This window comes from Oncorhynchus kisutch, linkage group LG14, assembly GCF_002021735.2.
Source record: "Oncorhynchus kisutch isolate 150728-3 linkage group LG14, Okis_V2, whole genome shotgun sequence".
NCBI lineage: Eukaryota > Metazoa > Chordata > Actinopteri > Salmoniformes > Salmonidae > Oncorhynchus > Oncorhynchus kisutch.
In genome coordinates this window covers 2,084,053-2,104,332 of record NC_034187.2, presented here as the reverse complement: position 1 = coordinate 2,104,332, position 20,280 = coordinate 2,084,053, and the positions used below count along the sequence as shown (strand labels likewise).

The window sequence follows — 20,280 nt, the reverse complement described above, 5'->3', positions numbered from 1 at the left end:
GACGTGCAGGATGTAACGACACAGCTGATTGGCTGAAATGATTGCCGCTCTTGAGTTTTTATTTTATTTTGAACCTAAATACAGACAGCTGCATTTATTTCTCAGAAGTTGAGTCGGACTGTCAGGGAGAGTACATCTTAATGCAGCTCTCTGACAGTATATCAAATATATACTTCCAGACAATATATATTTATTAATCGATTTTTTTGTATTTTTTTTTTTAGCAAGACAGAGTCTGCAAACAGCTTGTCGTGACTGTTTTGTTTTCATTACTCTTTACAAACTAATTCTGCAAATTCTTCATTTGGATGCTAGCTAACTTAACAGTAACGTTAGTTGTTACGTTTAAGGATTTTGGACCTCCGAACTGTTATCAAAATATATATATATTTTTAGCTAGCTTTGTTAAAAATGGATTTTAAAAACGTTATCAGCGATTTCAGCCCTATCACCTCTAACAACAGGCCCGACAGAATCCACGGCCTTTCCTCACTGTCGCTGCCCGGCATGGCTTCGACTTGCATCAAGAATAATCTCTTCTCTCCTGCTTCAACAAATGTACTGTCACCCGTCACTAATCTGGCCTTAAACATGAACAATCTAGCTGGACTTGGAAGGTAAGAGGCTCTCGTAAAACGTGTGTTGCTATTTTGCCTAGTTAGCTAGTATGGAAACATAGCCAACTGGTTGTGAACTGCAAGATCATCTTGGTTGGTTTGCTAGCTAACGTTAGGCTAGTTTGCTGAATAACATGACAAAAATGTAGCTACTCTAGTTAACTAACCACTTGTTTATTTCAAGCCAATGAAAATGGATAACTTGCTGAATGTTAGCAAAGTTGTCTGATTGTGGACCCATTATTGCTTTTACAGCCAACAATGTGAAACTCCCAAGAGGAAAGGACATGTGCCCCTGCTGAAGATTCCCTCTTTCGCCTCCGACTGCTCGTCTGATGCTGGTAAAACAACATAATACGATAGCTGCAAATGTTTCATCCCCCCCCAAAAAGTGTAAATAAGATGGAGACTATAAGAACACTAGCTTCCTACTTAAAACAAAGAAATAGTTCATAGTTTTTTGTTCATACCATATAGGCCTTATATTTTGTCATGTCCCCTGTTTTTTTAGTTCTACTCTTTTGCAGTTTGACCACATTGAAAGCCTGGGTGGTGGGAAATGGTGCCAGTACAGGACATTATAGGATTGAAATATTTAATTTACTTACAGAAAAAAAGGGCAAACTACAGGATTTAATATTTTCTCCTGTGGCACCCTTAAGTTTTGGCCCGTGTAAATGTGTTCAGAATGTACATTGTGTAGTTTTAACAGTTTAAAATAGTAACAATGAACTGGCAGCTAACTGGGACTTGTTTCTACATCTTCCTCCAGGTCTTGGTATGGATTCCCCCTTAGACCCTGTGGATGTTGAGGAGAGGTAAGTGATAGTCCTCATGTCTTTAACCATCAGTCTCTGTGGTTGCATTGGCCTTTCCTTCCTCCCTACTACCTCTCTTCTCCATTTCCCCCACTCTCCTCCATCCCTCTCTTATTCCAACTGAGCATGGCTAGGTAGTCCGTCTCATCTATTGTGATCTGGGATTAGGCCTACTGTCATTGTGCCGTTGGTAAATCTCCCCAGCTTGGTGTGTCCATTTTCATTGAGTAAATTAGCAGATAAGATGATCATAGGTGAACATTCCTTCTGTTTCTTTTTTTTTGTTGGAGGGGGGGCAGAAGTAAATTTGATCACAGGAGTTGAGTGATGGGCTGATTTGGAGATGTTCAATCTACATTCATTTCAACTAATGATTAATTTCCCCCATAGAGATGCAATACCATCCCTGTATTACTGAAGCAGACTGGTGCTGTTATGTAATAGGCCTATTCCCACTTTGCAAGCTTGAGGAGTGTCAAGAGTTTTCTACTTTTCAATTCACGTTACATCCTTTCCTTACAATTCGCCGTGGTAGGCAATGCCCCATTTACCATACATCTCACCGTAGCCGGTAAGCCCCATTTACCATACATCTCACCGTAGCCGGTAAGCCCCATTTACCATACATCTCACCGTAGCCGGTAAGCCCCATTTACCATACATCTCACCGTAGCCGGTAAGCCCCATTTACCATACATCTCACCGTAGCCGGTAAGCCCCATTTACCATACATCTCACCGTAGCCGGTAAGCCCCATTTACCATACATCTCACCGTAGCCGGTAAGCCCCATTTACCATACATCTCACCGTAGCCGGTAAGCCCCATTTACCATACATCTCACCGTAGCCGGTAAGCCCCATTTACCATACATCTCACCGTAGCCGGTAAGCCCCATTTACCATACATCTCACCGTAGCCGGTAAGCCCCATTTACCATACATCTCACCGTAGCCGGTAAGCCCCATTTACCATACATCTCACCGTAGCCGGTAAGCCCCATTTACCATACATCTCACCGTAGCCGGTAAGCCCCATTTACCATACATCTCACCGTAGCCGGTAAGCCCCATTTACCATACATCTCACCGTAGCCGGTAAGCCCCATTTACCATACATCTCACCGTAGCCGGTAAGCCCCATTTACCATACATCTCACCGTAGCCGGTAAGCCCCATTTACCATACATCTCACCGTAGCCGGTAAGCCCCATTTACCATACATCTCACCGTAGCCGGTAAGCCCCATTTACCATACATCTCACCGTAGCCGGTAAGCCCCATTTACCATACATCTCACCGTAGCCGGTAAGCCCCATTTACCATACATCTCACCGTAGCCGGTAAGCCCCATTTACCATACATCTCACCGTAGCCGGTAAGCCCCATTTACCATACATCTCACCGTAGCCGGTAAGCCCCATTTACCATACATCTCACCGTAGCCGGTAAGCCCCATTTACCATACATCTCACCGTAGCCGGTAAGCATTCACCTACTTAACAATCCAAGCAACTTTTATTCTATAACATAATACAACCAAACCCAAGTTACAACAATCCACAAGCACATGCAGACAATTTAAAAGGGGTTATTTTCTCATCAGGTTAAATTAGCTGACTACACAGTGAACTCCTGCTAGCCAACAAACAACATGCTTCATGGTCAAGTAACATTAGCATATCAATAATTAACAAACTACTCCCTCCAATACTAATATAAAATATCCTGTAATGTTATCATAGTGTCATATTATAATATAGGCTACCTAGCTAGGTGACATTAGCTAGCTAAATATACATGTCTGCATCCTCACAAAGCTATGCAAGATGGCGCCGTCAGAGATGGTCGCTTCGCGTTCTTAGGAAACTGCAGCATTTTGTTTTCTGTATTTCTCACAAGCATTTCGCTACACTCGCATTAACATCTGCTAACCATGTGTATGTGACAAATACCATTTGATTTGGCTGAATGCTGACGTTTAGCTGAACCATAGCTTGATAGGAGCTCTTAGGCTTACGCTAGGTACCGTATTCAAGTTACCTTAGAACAAACCAGGCTTATTTTTGCTCAATGTCATTTGAGTTAATTAGCAAACTGCTGCAATTTTTCAGGTGACTTGAAACAAGTGTCAAAAATGTAAGATGTCTCTACATTTTTGAGTTGTTTCAAAAACATTGCTATGCTGTTTACAATTTGTACCGTAACTGTTGTCTCAACGAGACTTGTTTCCTCTGGCCTGCTTGGAGGGAATAACTGTTGGGTGAGTGTCGTGCACTACCTCCAGAAGTAGCAGTCGAGACAAGTTGGCGTTGCATTATGTGTAGCCCAGGCTTTTCTCTAGCGAGTGTGAAGACCCTCAGATATTTGATCTGTCTGACTTTTTGAAAGGCTTTCTGAGGAAACTTGGGAGCTTTTAATAGAGCCATTTTGTCCACAGGCCCTATAAAGTTTGGAAACGGCTGCATTTTTCCGTGTGGCGCTTTATAGTGTTGTGTTCGTGTTAACTCTGTCATATCGACGCCATCATCTACATAGTTAGTTTCACTGTCAGCTTGAGCCTATAATCTGGGTAGTCTCTCTTCTGGGTCTCTGTGGGTAGTCTCTCTCTTCTGGGTCTCTGTGGGTAGTCTCTGTGAGTAGTCTCTCTTCTGGGTCTCTGTGGGTAGTCTCTTCTGGGTCTCTGTGGGTAGGCTCTGTGGGTAGGCTCTGTGGGTAGTCTCTCTTCTGGGTCTCTGGGTAGGCTCTCTTCTGGGTCTCTGTGGGTAGGCTCTCTTCTGGGTCTCTGTGGGTAGGCTCTCTTCTGGGTCTCTGTGGGTAGGCTCTCTTCTGGGTCTCTGTGGGTAGGCTCTCTTCTGGGTCTCTGTGGGTAGGCTCTCTTCTGGGTCTCTGGGGGTAGTCTCTATTCTGGGTCTCTGGGGGTAGTCTCTCTTCTGGGTCTCTGTGGGTTGTCTCTCTTCTGGGTCTCTGTGGGTAGGCTCTCTTCTGGGTCTCTGTGGGTAGGCTCTCTTCTGGGTCTCTGTGGGTAGGCTCTCTTCTGGGTCTCTGTGGGTAGGCTCTCTTCTGGGTCTCTGGGGGTAGTCTCTATTCTGGGTCTCTGGGGGTAGTCTCTCTTCTGGGTCTCTGTGGGTAGTCTCTCTTCTGGGTCTCTGTGGGTAGGCTCTCTTCTGGGTCTCTGGGGGTAGTCTCTATTCTGGGTCTCTGGGGGTAGTCTCTCTTCTGGGTCTCTGTGGGTAGTCTCTCTTCTGGGTCTCTGTGGGTAGGCTCTCTTCTGGGTCTCTGTGGGTAGTCTCTCTTCTGGGTCTCTGTGGGTAGGCTCGGGCTGAATATTCAGACATCTGCCAATTTCTCTGAACACTTGGCTGCAGTATTTTGTCCATGAGGCCATTCATTCAGCTCCCGTACAGCTGTTTAATGGCTCGCTGCAGCTTTTTTAGGGGGGATGAGGGGGGTTGAAGTGTTTTTTTGGCACACTCATGGCCTGTCTTATGGTTTGAATGGTGAAGGGGAGGGGGGTCTCTGCGCCAGAACTATTGAATGGGGGGCACCTTGTACCCCCAAGCCCCCTATAGTCGTTACGAGAACAAACTCAATCACCCCCCTTTTCTCCCCATTGAACTAGACGCACTCCTGCCCCCCTTCGTTCTCCTCTCTGCAAACAAAGGGTCCTTGCAGAAGGGCTGAGGCCAGCGTTGTTCCTTCAGCAGGCATGCGGTAGATTAGCAGAACCTGTCCTCTGTACCCCCCCCCCCCCCCCCCTTTCACTCAGCTCTCCTCACTGCTTATTTAGCATACAGGTGGGTATTGCTCTGCTGCAGAAAGAAATGGGAGGCATCACCCCTTGCACCTCTTCTCCAGCACAGGGCTGAAACCGCCCGTCCTCTACCCCTCTCTCAATAGAGCCAGCAAGGCTCTATTGTCGGTCTAACTGGTTTAGCTGCCAACTGTGGTTCTCTGTAGCTCACTTGGTAGAGCGTTGGCACTTGCAACACCAGGATAGTGGGTTTGATTCCCAGACCACCATACATGAGCTCCAGAAGCTGTTTATTTCCACTGTGGCCTTTGAATAGTGCGAGAAAACGATATTTGGTGAGAATCACATCATATGGTACAAACTCTTAAAGGGCCAGTGGCCTGCATTGGCCTTTCGTCTTAAAGGGCCAGTGGCCTGCATTGGCCTTTCGTCTTAAAGGGCCAGTGGCCTGCATTGGCCTTTCGTCTTAAAGGGCCAGTGGCCTGCATTGGATGTGCAATTTTCAATTACAGCATTATTTAATCTGCACATAGTCTTCTGCTATTTCTTCTGGTGTCAGTAATATTTTCATGTTAATATTATCTTCTGATTTATAAGTTATTCTGCCATTTTTAACTTGTATTGCAATCTATTAGCTTCCAAAATGTAAGTAGGTATATCTAGCTGTCCGATAACACAGCATAGCTTGACCTGCACTTTTGTAAAAACTGTCGAAGGGAGAGGGTTGTGTGAATGTAGACAACTGAGTTCTTTAGCTTTCTTTACCATAGTTTACTTTTAAAGAGGGACTATATGTGAACACCCGTACCCATAAAGACTCAAAGCTGTAATCAATGCTATCATGAGACTTCTGTATTCTCCACTTTTATTATGGGGTAATGTGTGTAGATATTTAAAATAAAAAAAAACAGGCTGTAACGCAACAAAATGTGGAATAAGTTATAATAATAATAATAATAATAATAATAAGTTAAGGGGTGTGAATATTTTCTGAAGGCGTTGTATCTTTAATAAATAGAAGGGAAAAAAATGAATCTTTGTTCGCTAACAAAGGTAGAACGGTTAGGAACACACACCCTCCTGTCCGTCTCCAACACCACGGCCTGTTCACTTTGTTTTGATATAATGGAGTCACATTGCCTGCCTGGATGAGGTGCTTATGAATGAGTTGCCAATTTGTGACCAGGACCCTGTGTGGTGCACTACTGTAGAGCAGGACCCTATATAGTACACTACTGTTGACCAGGACCCTATATATTGCACTACTGTAGAGCAGGACCCTATATAGTACACTACTGTTGACCAGGGCCTTATATATTGCACTACTGTAGAGCAGGACCCTATATAGTACACTACTGTTGACCAGGACCTTATATATTGCACTACTGTAGAGCAGGACCCTATATAGTACACTACTGTTGACCAGGGCCCTATTCCCTATATAGTACACTACTGTTGACCAGGGCCCTATTCCCTATATAGTACACTACTGTTGACCAGGGCCCTATTCCCTATATAGTACACTACTGTTGACCAGGACCTTATATATTGCACTACTGTAGAGCAGGACCCTATATAGTACACTACTGTTGACCAGAGCCTTATTCCCTATATAGAGCACTACTGTTGACCAGGGCCCTATTCCCTATATAGTACACTACTGTTGACCAGGGCCCTATTCCCTATATTAGTACACTACTGTTGACCAGGGCCCTATTCCCTATATAGTGCACTACTGTAGACCAGAGCCCTATTCCCTATATAGTACACTACTGTTGACCGGGGGAATAGGGTATAATTTGAGGCTACCTACCTAGGTAGGGTCTTGCTTGGCTCAGTCACTGGTTCAGAAGTTTCTCACTATAATTCTCTGACTGAATAGTTTGTCTCTGTCCTGCAGGTTTGACGAGGCCGTTCTGCAGTCTGGGAGAATTACCAACGAGTAAGTCATGTAGCTAGTCTCTCTCTCTTGGTTTCCAGGAGATGGAACTGGCTAGTTGTGGTGCAGCTGCCAACAGCCAACCAATCAATTTATTTTTCCACTCTATGAGTCGTTAGGATTATTAACATGATTGATCTAGTGTGTCCATCCCCCGTTTCAACTTGATTGGTTTGTTCTCTTCACAGTAAAATGCCAATCCGAAGAATCAACTCTCTACCACTGCTGTTAGGCTCCAGTCCGGCTCTGAAGAGTCCGGACTCAGAGAGCCTGCAGCACCGCTACGGGGCCTTCGGACCCTACGGCTCAGTCCAGGATACAGCCGCCTCCTCTGGGCATGGTTGGCAGGGCAACAAGGAGAACCAGGAGGTGGGCTTCCAGTTTAAGAAGCCCGCCAAGCCACGCTGCCGTAGGAGGTCCTTCCATAGTGGAGGAGGAGAGAACAAGGACTTTGCCCGTCGGCCCAACTCTGCCCCAGCCCTCATGGTGAGTAGAACAGAGTGACTGACACCTCATGGTGGGTAGAACAGAGTGACTGACACCTCGCGGTGAGTAGAACAGAGTGACTGACACCTCGCGGTGAGTAGAACAGAGTGACTGACACCTCGCGGTGAGTAGAACAGAGTGACTGACACCTCGCGGTGAGTAGAACAGAGTGACTGACACCTCGCGGTGAGTAGAACAGAGTGACTGACACCTCGCGGTGAGTAGAACAGAGTGACTGACACCTCGCGGTGAGTAGAACAGAGTGACTGACACCTCGCGGTGAGTAGAACAGAGTGACTGACACCTCGCGGTGAGTAGAACAGAGTGACTGACACCTCGCGGTGAGTAGAACAGAGTGACTGACACCTCGCGGTGAGTAGAACAGAGTGACTGACACCTCGCGGTGAGTAGAACAGAGTGACTGACACCTCGCGGTGAGTAGAACAGAGTGACTGACACCTCGCGGTGAGTAGAACAGAGTGACTGACACCTCGCGGTGAGTAGAACAGAGTGACTGACACCTCGCGGTGAGTAGAACAGAGTGACTGACACCTCGCGGTGAGTAGAACAGAGTGACTGACACCTCGCGGTGAGTAGAACAGAGTGACTGACACCTCGCGGTGAGTCATGTTAAAATGAAAGTTAACCCTTCGCTCCTCCCTTCCTCTAGCTGTCCCCACCCTCGTCGCAGTGCCTCAGCTCATTGGACGACAGCAGTCCCATGATCCTGCGCCGCTCCTCCTTCACCTGCTCCCTTAATGAGGATGACGATGGGTTCCTTGAAGTTCTGGATGACTGTGAGGAGGAGGAGGAGGAGTGTGACATGCCCATGGGGATGGCCAGCCTGCTGACAGCTCCTCTAGTGAGGGACAACACTGCAGTGGACTCGGTAGGAGCATCACCTCTTCTACAGTGGCGTTGCCATGGAGATCCATGAAGAGTCTTCTGTATGGCCTTCTGTGGATATGACTTCATTTGTCTTTGGTTTTAAAATGACCAGCAGACTTTTGGTTTCGCTATAGAGCAGTCTGGAGGGGGGCCCCCCAGGGGCCATGTAGTCTGGAGGGGGGCCCCCCGGGGGCCATGTAGTCTGGAGGGGGGCCCCCCGGGGGCCATGTCTCCTGTTTTCACTACATTAGATTTGGTTGCTGCATATGTCCATCCATCCATAGGTCTTATAATTGAATGCCAATCTAATCTCTTCCTCTTCAGCCGGTGGCTCGGTGTCGGCCGAGGGGTCTGTTCCGCTCCCCCTCCATGCCCAGTCAGGTGGAGCGCGCCCCCCTGAAGCGCCCTGAGTGTCCCCAGGATGAGAACACGCCGGTCAGGGTGAAGAGACGACGCAGCCTGGTGGAAACGCACATCACCAACGTGGACCAGGGCGACTGCTCTCCCAGAAAAATGGTATGTACCTGGTCCTTCCTGCTCAATGTCTCCGCCCCTACAGTCACCTGGTCCTCCCTGCTCAATGTCTCCGCCCCTACAGTCAACTGGTCCTCCCTGCTCAATGTCTCCGCCCCTCCACTAGAGGTCGACCGATTTAATTAGGACCGATTTTCAAGTTTTCATAACAACCGGAAATCTGTATTTTTGGGCGCTATTTTTCTCTATATATATATATATAAATATATAACCAGGCAAGTCAGTTAAGAACACATTCTTATTTTCAATGAGAAACGGTGGGTTAACTGCCTGGTTCAGGTGACAGAAGGACAGATTTTCTCCTTGTCAGCTCGGGGGATCCAATCTTGCAACCTTACAGTTAACTAGTCCAACGCAATAACGACCTGCCTCTCTCTCGTTGCACTCCACAGAGACTGCCAGTTACGCAAATGCAGTAAGCCAAGGTAAGTTGCTAGCTAGCATTAAACTTATCTTATAAAAATCAATCATAATCACTAGTTAACTACACATGGTTGATATTACTAGATATTATCTAGCGTGTCCTGTGTTGCATATAATCTGACTGAGCATACAAGCATACAAGTATGTAAGTATCTGACTGAGCATACAAGTATGTAAGTATCTGACTGAGCATACAAGCATACAAGTATGTAAGTATCTGACTGAGCATACAAGTATGTAAGTATCTGACTGAGCATACAAGCATACAAGTATGTAAGTATCTGACTGAGCATACAAGTATGTAAGTATCTGACTGAGCATACAAGTATCTAAGTATCTGACTGAGCATACAAGCATACAAGTATGTAAGTATCTGACTGAGCATACAAGTATGTAAGTATCTGACTGAGCATACAAGCATACAAGTATGTAAGTATCTGACTGAGCATACAAGTATGTAAGTATCTGACTGAGCATACAAGCATACAAGTATGTAAGTATCTGACTGAGCATACAAGTATGTAAGTATCTGACTGAGCATACAAGCATACAAGTATCTAAGTATCTGACTGAGCATACAAGCATACAAGTATGTAAGTATCTAACTGAGCATACAAGTATCTAAGTATCTGACTGAGCGGTGGTAGGCAGAAGCAGGCGCGTAAGCATTCATTCAAACAGCACTTTCGTGTGTTTTGCCAGCAGCTCTTCGTTGTGCGTCAAGCATTGCCCTGTTTATGAATTCAAGCCTTATCAACTCCCGAGATGAAGCTGGTGTGACCGATGTGAGATGGCTCGCTAGTTAGCGCGCGCGCGCACGCTAATAGCGTTTCAAACTTCACTCGCTCTGAGCCTTGGGGTGGTTGTTTCCCTTGCTCTGCAAAGGGTAACGCTTTGATGTGGTGGCTGTTGTCGATGTGTTCCTGGTTCGAGCCCAGGGAGGAGCGAGGAGAGGAACGGAAGCTGTACTGTTACACTGGCAATACTAACGTGCCTATAAGAACATCCAATAGTCAAAGGTATATGAAATACAAATGGTATAGAGAGAAATAGTCCTATAAATACTATATTAACTACAACCTAAAACTTCTTACCTGGGAATATTGAAGTCTCATGTTAAAAGGAACCACCAGCTTTCATATGTTCTCATGTTCTGAGCAAGGAACTGAAACGTTATCTTTCTTACATGGCACATATTGCACTTTTACTTCTCCAACACTTTGTTTTTGCATTATTTAAACCAAATTGAACATGTTTCATTATTTGAGGCTAAATAGATTTTATTGATGTATTATATTAAGTTAAAATAAGTGTTAATTCAGTATTGTTGTAATTGTCGTTATTATAAATAAAATAGTCCACTGATCGGTATCGGCTTTTTTGGCCCTCCAATAATCGGTATCGGCTTTTTTGGCCCTCCAATAATCGGTATCGACGACGTTGAGGTCGACCGATTATGATTTCTCGAGTCTCCACCCCCTACAGTCAGCGTGTTTGAAGGGATCAGATTAAGCGAAGAGACAATCTCTAATATTGGTCACACAACGAGGTGTTTTTTTGGGATGCAAGGTGGTTTGTCGATCAAAGATTCTGCTTTGTCTGACTGCAGAGATCCGTCTCTCTCTCCTTCCTAGACGTTCTGTAGCCAGGGATCTCTTTCTCCTTCCTAGATGTTCTGTAGCCAGGGATCTTTTTCTTTCTCTTTCTTTCTCTCTTTCTCTCTTTCTCTCTTTCTCTCCTATTCGATCTGCAACCAGGGATCTCTTTCTCTCCTATTCGATCTGCAACCAGGGATCTCTTTCTCTCCTATTCGATCTGCAACCAGGGATCTCTTTCTCTCCTATTCGATCTGCAACCAGGGATCTCTTTCTCTCCTATTCGATCTGCAACCAGGGATCTCTTTCTCTCCTATTCGATCTGCAACCAGGGATCTCTTTCTCTCCTATTCGATCTGCAACCAGGGATCTCTTTCTCTCCTATTCGATCTGCAACCAGGGATCTCTTTCTCTCCTATTCGATCTGCAACCAGGGATCTCTTTCTCTCCTATTCGATCTGCAACCAGGGATCTCTTTCTCTCCTATTCGATCTGTAACCAGGGATCTCTTTCTCTCCTATTCGATCTGTAACCAGGGATCTCTTTCTCTCCTATTCGATCTGCAACCAGGGATCTCTTTCTCTCCTATTCGATCTGTAACCAGGGATCTCTTTCTCTCCTATTCGATCTGTAACCAGGGATCTCTTTCTCTCTCCTATTCGATCTGTAACCAGGGATCTCTTTCTCTCTCCTATTCGATCTGTAACCAGGGATCTCTTTCTCTCTCCTATTCGATCTGTAACCAGGGATCTCTTTCTCTCTCCTATTCGATCTGTAACCAGGGATCTCTTTCTCTCTCCTATTCGATCTGTAACCAGGGATCTCTTTCTCTCTCCTATTCGATCTGTAACCAGGGATCTCTTTCTCTCTCCTATTCGATCTGTAACCAGGGATCTCTTTCTCTCTCCTATTCGATCTGTAACCAGGGATCTCTTTCTCTCTCCTATTCGATCTGTAACCAGGGATCTCTTTCTCTCTCCTATTCGATCTGTAACCAGGGATCTCTCTTTCTCTCTCCTATTCGATCTGTAACCAGGGATCTCTCTTTCTCTCTCCTATTCGATCTGTAACCAGGGATCTCTCTTTCTCTCTCCTATTCGATCTGTAACCAGGGATCTCTCTCTCTCTCTCCTATTCGATCTGTAACCAGGGATCTCTCTCTCTCTCTCCTATTCGATCTGTAACCAGGGATCTCTCTCTCTCTCTCCTATTCGATCTGTAACCAGGGATCTCTCTCTCTCTCTCCTATTCGATCTGTAACCAGGGATCTCTCTCTCTCTCTCCTATTCGATCTGTAACCAGGGATCTCTCTCTCTCTCTCCTATTCGATCTGTAACCAGGGATCTCTCTCTCTCTCTCCTATTCGATCTGTAACCAGGGATCTCTTTCTCTCCTATTCGATCTGTAACCAGGGATCTCTCTCTCTCCTTCCTAGATGTTCTGTAACCACACTGAGATTGAGAAGCTGCTGGACACTAGTGAGTCTGACCAGGAAGTAGAGCTGATTGGAGATTTCACCAAACCCTGTGTCCTGTCCACTGTGGAGGGTAAACACCAGGACCTGAAATACATCACCCCTGAGATGGTGAGAACTACTGCTGTTATATGATACAGTGTGTCTAATCACCCCTACTATTCCCTAGGTAGTGCACTACTTTAGACCAGAACCTATGGAACCCTATTCCCTAGGTAGTGCACTACTTTAGACCAGAACCTATGGAACCCTATTCCCTATATAGTGCACTACTTTAGACCAGAACCTATGGAACCCTATTCCCTAGGTAGTGCACTACTTTAGACCAGAACCTATGGAACCCTATTCCCTAGGTAGTGCACTACTTTAGACCAGAACCTATGGAACCCTATTCCCTAGGTAGTGCACTACTTTAGACCAGAACCTATGGAACCCTATTCCCTAGGTAGTGCACTACTTTAGACCAGAACCTATGGAACCCTATTCCCTAGGTAGTGCACTACTGTAGACCAGAACCTATGGAACCCTATTCCCTAGGTAGTGCACTACTTTAGACCAGAACCTATGGAACCCTATTCCCTAGGTAGTGCACTACTTTAGACCAGAACCTATGGAACCCTATTCCCTAGGTAGTGCACTACTTTAGACCAGAACCTATGGAACCCTATTCCCTAGGTAGTGCACTACTTTAGACCAGAACCTATGGAACCCTATTCCCTAGGTAGTGCACTACTTTAGACCAGAACCTATGGAACCCTATTCCCTAGGTAGTGCACTACTTTAGACCAGAACCTATGGAACCCTATTCCCTAGGTAGTGCACTACTTTAGACCAGAACCTATGGAACCCTATTCCCTAGGTAGTGCACTACTTTAGACCAGAACCTATGGAACCCTATTCCCTAGGTAGTGCACTACTTTAGACCAGAACCTATGGAACCCTATTCCCTAGGTAGTGCACTACTTTAGACCAGAACCTATGGAACCCTATTCCCTAGGTAGTGCACTACTTTAGACCAGAACCTATGGAACCCTATTCCCTAGGTAGTGCACTACTTTAGACCAGAACCTATGGAACCCTATTCCCTAGGTAGTGCACTACTTTAGACCAGAACCTATGGAACCCTATTCCCTAGGTAGTGCACTACTTTAGACCAGAACCTATGGAACCCTATTCCCTAGGTAGTGCACTACTTTAGACCAGAACCTATGGAACCCTATTCCCTAGGTAGTGCACTACTTTAGACCAGAACCTATGGAACCCTATTCCCTAGGTAGTGCACTACTTTAGACCAGAACCTATGGAACCCTATTCCCTAGGTAGTGCACTACTTTAGACCAGAACCTATGGAACCCTATTCCCTATATAGTGCACTACTTTAGACCAGAACCTATGGAACCCTATTCCCTATGTAGTGCACTACTTTAGACCAGAACCTATGGAACCCTATTCCCTATGTAGTGCACTACTTTAGACCAGAACCTATGGAACCCTATTCCCTATATAGTGCACTACTTTAGACCAGAACCTATGGAACCCTATTCCCTATGTAGTGCACTACTTTTGACCAGAGCGCATGTGGTGTTTGACCAAGGTCCCCGGTCTTCTCACCTCCAACCTGCCAAGCCTCTTGAGCTTATTTGACTAGTAAACACCTTTAATTAACTTATTTCTAGAGGCCTTATAAAAATTATCGTAAGGTAGTCAAATATCCAGTAGGAAGTTGTAGATGCTACATGGTTTATCTACTAAAAACCATTTTGAGTTCGGACGATTAACCCAAAGACAATACCATTTTCATTTGGTACTTTATTGCCCTTTCAGACCACCAGGTAGACCCTGGTGTGACGGAGACAGACCCTGGTGTGACGGAGACAGACCCTGGTGTGACGGAGACAGACCCTGGTGTGACGGAGACAGACCCTGGTGTGACGGAGACAGACCCTGGTGTGACGGAGACAGACCCTGGTGTGACGGAGACAGACCCTGGTGTGACGGAGACAGACCCTGGTGTGACGGAGACAGACCCTGGTGTGACGGAGACAGACCCTGGTGTGACGGAGACAGACCCTGGTGTGACGGAGACAGACCCTGGTGTGACGGAGACAGACCCTGGTGTGACGGAGACAGACCCTGGTGTGACGGAGACAGACCCTGGTGTGACGGAGACAGACCCTGGTGTGACGGAGACAGACCCTGGTGTGACGGAGACAGACCCTGGTGTGACGGAGACAGACCCTGGTGTGACGGAGACAGACCCTGGTGTGACGGAGACAGACCCTGGTGTGACGGAGACAGACCCTGGTGTGACGGAGACAGACCCTGGTATATGTTGTCAAGGCCCGGCTCTCAGACCACCAGGTAGGACGGAGACAGACCCTGGTATATGTTGTCAAGGCTCTCAGACCACCAGGTAGACCGGAGACAGACCCTGGTATATGTTGTCAAGGCTCTCAGACCACCAGGTAGACCCTGGTATATGTTGTCAAGGCTCTCAGACCACCAGGTGTGACGGAGACAGACCCTGGTGTGACGGAGACAGACCCTGGTGTTACGGAGACAGACCCTGGTATATCTTGTCAAGGCCCGGCTCTCAGACCACCAGGTGTTACGGAGACAGACCCTGGTATATGTTGTCAAGGCCCGGCTGTCAGACCACCAGGTAGACCCTGGTATATGTTGTCAAGGCCCGGCTGTCAGACCACCAGGTAGACCCTGGTATATGTTGTCAAGGCCCGGCTGTCAGACCACCAGGTAGACCCTGGTATATGTTGTCAAGGCCCGGCTGTCAGACCACCAGGTAGACCCTGGTATATGTTGTCAAGGCTCGGCTCTCAGGCCACCAGGTAGACCCTGGTATATGTTGTCAAGGCCCGGCTCTCAGACCACCAGGTAGACCCTGGTATATGTTGTCGAGGCCCGGCTCTCAGACCACCAGGTAGACCCTGGTATATGTTGTCAAGGCCCGGCTGTCAGACCACCAGGTAGACCCTGGTATATGTTGTCAAGGCCCGGCTCTCAGACCACCAGGTAGACCCTGGTATATGTTGTCAAGGCCCGCCTCTCAGACCACCAGGTAGACCCTGGTATATGTTGTCAAGGCCCGGCTCTCAGACCACCAGGTAGACCCTGGTATATGTTGTCAAGGCCCGGCTCTCAGACCACCAGGTAGACCCTGGTATATGTTGTCAAGGCCCGGCTCTCAGACCACCAGGTAGACCCTGGTATATGTTGTCAAGGCCCGGCTCTCAGACCACCAGGTAGACCCTGGTATATGTTGTCAAGGCCCGGCTCTCAGACCACCAGGTAGACCCTGGTATATGTTGTCAAGGCCCGGCTCTCAGACCACCAGGTAGACCCTGGTATATGTTGTCAAGGCCCGGCTCTCAGACCTGGTTTAAACATTTTCTGGATCTATAGTTTTTGCTGATCTAGTGGTCATTATAATTATTGCTTAAATAACCTTATTTACTATTATCTATTGATTATTTTGTCATTGTTTGTGCGTTGCGCTGAACACTGAGAATTATCACTGAAAGTTTGCCAATTCATCCTGTTTGGGATTGGTTGCCAACTGGAGGTTTTGACACAGGTCATTCGGTGGCCACGTAGGCTAATTGATCGATCAATCGAGCAACGAGATCAGTTTAAATATCTGTCAGAGTGCCTCCTTCATCGGGTGGTGAATAGTGCCTCCTTCATCGGGTGGTGAATAGTGCCTCCTTCATCGGGTGGTGAATAGTGCCTCCTTCATCGGGTGGTGAATAGTGCCTCCTTCATCGGGTGGTGAATAGTGCCTCCTTCATCGGGTGGTGAATAGTGCCTCCTTCATCGGGTGGTGAATAGTGCCTCCTTCATCGGGTGGTGAATAGTGCCTCCTTCATCGGGTGGTGAATAGTGCCTCCTTCATCGGGTGGTGAATAGTGCCTCCTTCATCGGGTGGTGAATAGTGCCTCCTTCATCGGGTGGTGAATAGTGCCTCCTTCATCGGGTGGTGAATAGTGCCTCCTTCATCGGGTGGTGAATAGTGCCTCCTTCATCGGGTGGTGAATAGTGCCTCCTCCATCGGGTGGTGAATAGTGCCTCCTCCATCGGGTGGTGAATAGTGTAGGTTTAGAAGCATAGATCAAGAGACCAGATGTCTCATTCTGGATCCTATTTTGACAGGTTACACACCAATGTCGATTTTATGCATTTCCTGAATGTTTGATGAACCGAGTCCTGTCATTAAGTAAAAAATGGACAGTTACATAAACCTTTTTTAAATCAGTTTATTGCACTAAATGTTTAAATTGATGGTAATACGAATGTATTTGCATATAACCATGCTCTTAAGTATTGGGGCTCTAACCTGAGACTAACCTGTCTGTCCCTCAGATGGATCCTCTCTAACCTGAGACTAACCTGTCTGTCCCTCAGATGGATCCTCTCTAACCTGAGACTAACCTGTCTGTTCCTCAGATGGATCCTCTCTAACCTGAGACTAACCTGTCTGTTCCTCAGATGGATCCTCTCTAACCTGAGACTAACCTACCTGTCTGTTCCTCAGATGGATCCTCTCTAACCTGAGACTAACCTGTCTGTCCCTCAGATGGATCCTCTCTAACCTGAGACTAACCTGTCTGTCTGTTCCTCAGATGGATCCTCTCTAACCTGAGACTAACCTGTCTGTCTGTTCCTCAGATGGATCCTCTCTAACCTGAGACTAACCTGTCTGTCCCTCAGATGGATCCTCTCTAACCTGAGACTAACCTGTCTGTTCCTCAGATGGATCCTCTCTAACCTGAGACTAACCTGTCTGTTCCTCAGATGGATCCTCTCTAACCTGAGACTAACCTACCTGTCTGTTCCTCAGATGGATCCTCTCTAACCTGAGACTAACCTACCTGTCTGTTCCTCAGATGGATCCTCTCTAACCTGAGACTAACCTGTCTGTCCCTCAGATGGATCCTCTCTAACCTGAGACTAACCTGTCTGTCCCTCAGATGGATCCTCTCTAACCTTAGACTAACCTGTCTGTTCCTCAGATGGATCCTCTCTAACCTGAGACTAACCTGTCTGTTCCTCAGATGGATCCTCTCTAACCTGAGACTAACCTGTCTGTTCCTCAGATGGATCCTCTCTAACCTGAGACTAACCTGTCTGTTCCTCAGATGGATCCTCTCTAACCTGAGACTAACCTGTCTGTTCCTCAGATGGATCCTCTCTAACCTGAGACTAACCTGTCTGTTCCTCAGATGGATCCTCTCTAACCTGAGACTAACCTGTCTGTCTGTTCCTCAGATGGATCCTCTCTAACCTGAGACTAACCTGTCTGTTCCTCAGATGGATCCTCTCTAACCTGAGACTAACCTGTCTGTCTGTTCCTCAGATGGATCCTCTCTAACCTGAGACTAACCTGTCTGTCTGTTCCTCAGATGGATCCTCTCTAACCTGAGACTAACCTGTCTGTTCCTCAGATGGATCCTCTCTAACCTGAGACTAACCTGTCTGTCTGTTCCTCAGATGGATCCTCTCTAACCTGAGACTAACCTGTCTGTTCCTCAGATGGATCCTCTCTAACCTGAGACTAACCTGTCTGTCCCTCAGATGGATCCTCTCTAACCTGAGACTAACCTGTCTGTCCCTCAGATGGATCCTCTCTAACCTGAGACTAACCTGTCTGTTCCTCAGATGGATCCTCTCTAACCTGAGACTAACCTGTCTGTTCCTCAGATGGATCCTCTCTAACCTGAGACTAACCTGTCTGTCTGTTCCTCAGATGGATCCTCTCTAACCTGAGACTAACCTGTCTGTTCCTCAGATGGATCCTCTCTAACCTGAGACTAACCTGTCTGTCTGTTCCTCAGATGGATCCTCTCTAACCTGAGACTAACCTGTCTGTTCCTCAGATGGATCCTCTCTAACCTGAGACTAACCTGTCTGTCCCTCAGATGGATCCTCTCTAACCTGAGACTAACCTGTCTGTCCCTCAGATGGATCCTCTCTAACCTGAGACTAACCTGTCTGTTCCTCAGATGGATCCTCTCTAACCTGAGACTAACCTGTCTGTTCCTCAGATGGATCCTCTCTAACCTGAGACTAACCTGTCTGTCTGTTCCTCAGATGGATCCTCTCTAACCTGAGACTAACCTGTCTGTCTGTTCCTCAGATGGATCCTCTCTAACCTGAGACTAACCTGTCTGTCTGTTCCTCAGATGGATCCTCTCTAACCTGAGACTAACCTGTCTGTCTGTTCCTCAGATGGATCCTCTCTAACCTGAGACTAACCTGTCTGTCTGTTCCTCAGATGGATCCTCTCTAACCTGAGACTAACCTGTCTGTCTGTTCCTCAGATGGTGTCCGCTCTGAGCGGCCAGCTGCATCATGTTGTCGAGAGGATCGTGGTGATTGACTGTCGCTACCCGTATGAGTTGAGGGGGGCCACATCAAAGGAGCGCTAACCTCTACCAGGAGGAGCAGGTAGAGGAGTACCTCCTACGCACCCCCATCGCCCCCCTCTCCCCTGACCACAGGGTCCTCCTCGTCTTCCACTGTGAGTTCTCCTCGGAGCGAGGGCCCAGGATGTGTCGTTTCGTACGTGAGAGGGACAGGACGATGAACGAGTACCCTAACCTGCACTACCCAGAAATCTACATTCTCAAGGGAGGCTACAAAGAGTTCTTCCCTCACTTCGGGGTAAAACACAATCCTACTTCTGAAACATGGTGATGGTTTTATCACTAATAATCAGAAGTGAATTCGTTGACATTAATATTTTAGTTTCTGAGTAATTTCTTTAACAAGCCACACATTTTAATCGTGATGCATTGATGGAGACTCCTTTTTGTTACTTCAGATGCAGTGTGAGCCCCAGGGGTATGTGTGTTGTAACTGGTCTCTCTGTGTAGATGCAGTGTGAGCCCCAGGGGTATGTGTGTTGTAACTGGTCTCTCTGTGTAGATGCAGTGTGAGCCCCAGGGGTATGTGTGTTGTAACTGGTCTCTCTGTGTAGATGCAGTGTGAGCCCCAGGGGTATGTGTGTTGTAACTGGTCTCTCTCTGTCTGTAGATGCAGTGTGAGCCCCAGGGGTATGTGTGTTGTAACTGGTCTCTCTCTGTCTGTAGATGCAGTGTGAGCCCCAGGGGTACCGGCCCATGCACCACCAGGACTTTAAAGAGGACCTGAGGAAGTTCAGACTGAAGAGCAGGACCTGGGCCGGGGAGCGCAGCAAGAGGGGACTGTACAGCAGACTGAAGAAGCTGTAGCCTCCCTGTAACCCTACCTGCCCCCCCCCTCTCCCTGTAACCCTACCTGCCCCCCCCCTCCCTGTAACCCTACTGCCCCCCCCCCTCCCTGTAACCCTACTGCCCCCCCCTCCCTGTAACCCTACTTGCCCCCCCCCCTCCCTGTAACCCTACTCGCCCCCCCCCTCCCTGTAACCCTACCCCCCTCCCCTCCCTGTAACCCTACCTCCCCCCCCCCCCCCCCCCCCCTCCCTGTAACCCTACTGCCTCTAGCCAAGAGAGCTGTAACACACTGCCACCAGCACCACTAGCCTATACTACCTTGCCACTCTTACACTGCCCAGCCAGACCACTACAGCCTTCCAGCCTCCAGAGGAGTTTTTTGGGTGTTCCAGTTTACCCCTGTCTTTTATTCCCAGAACCAAGATCTGACCACTGTGTTTAATGTGACTGCAGAACCCAGATCTGACCATCCCCTCTGACTGCAGAACCCAGATCTGACTGCAGAACCCAGATCTGACTGCAGAA

General features: G+C 47.3%; 1 protein-coding gene across 1 annotated transcript; it reads left to right on the top strand.

Moving 5' to 3' along the window:
- cdc25b (cell division cycle 25B) lies at positions 1-19,835 on the top strand. Its single transcript, XM_031787627.1, is given in 12 exon segments — positions 1-617; positions 873-958; positions 1,390-1,435; positions 7,088-7,129; positions 7,315-7,612; positions 8,283-8,501; positions 8,825-9,016; positions 12,488-12,637; positions 18,862-18,937; positions 18,940-18,963; positions 18,966-19,204; positions 19,633-19,835. Coding segments are annotated over 12 exon segments (1,719 nt in total). The 5' UTR covers positions 1-411; the 3' UTR covers positions 19,774-19,835.
- The last annotated feature ends 445 nt before the right edge of the window (positions 19,836-20,280 follow it).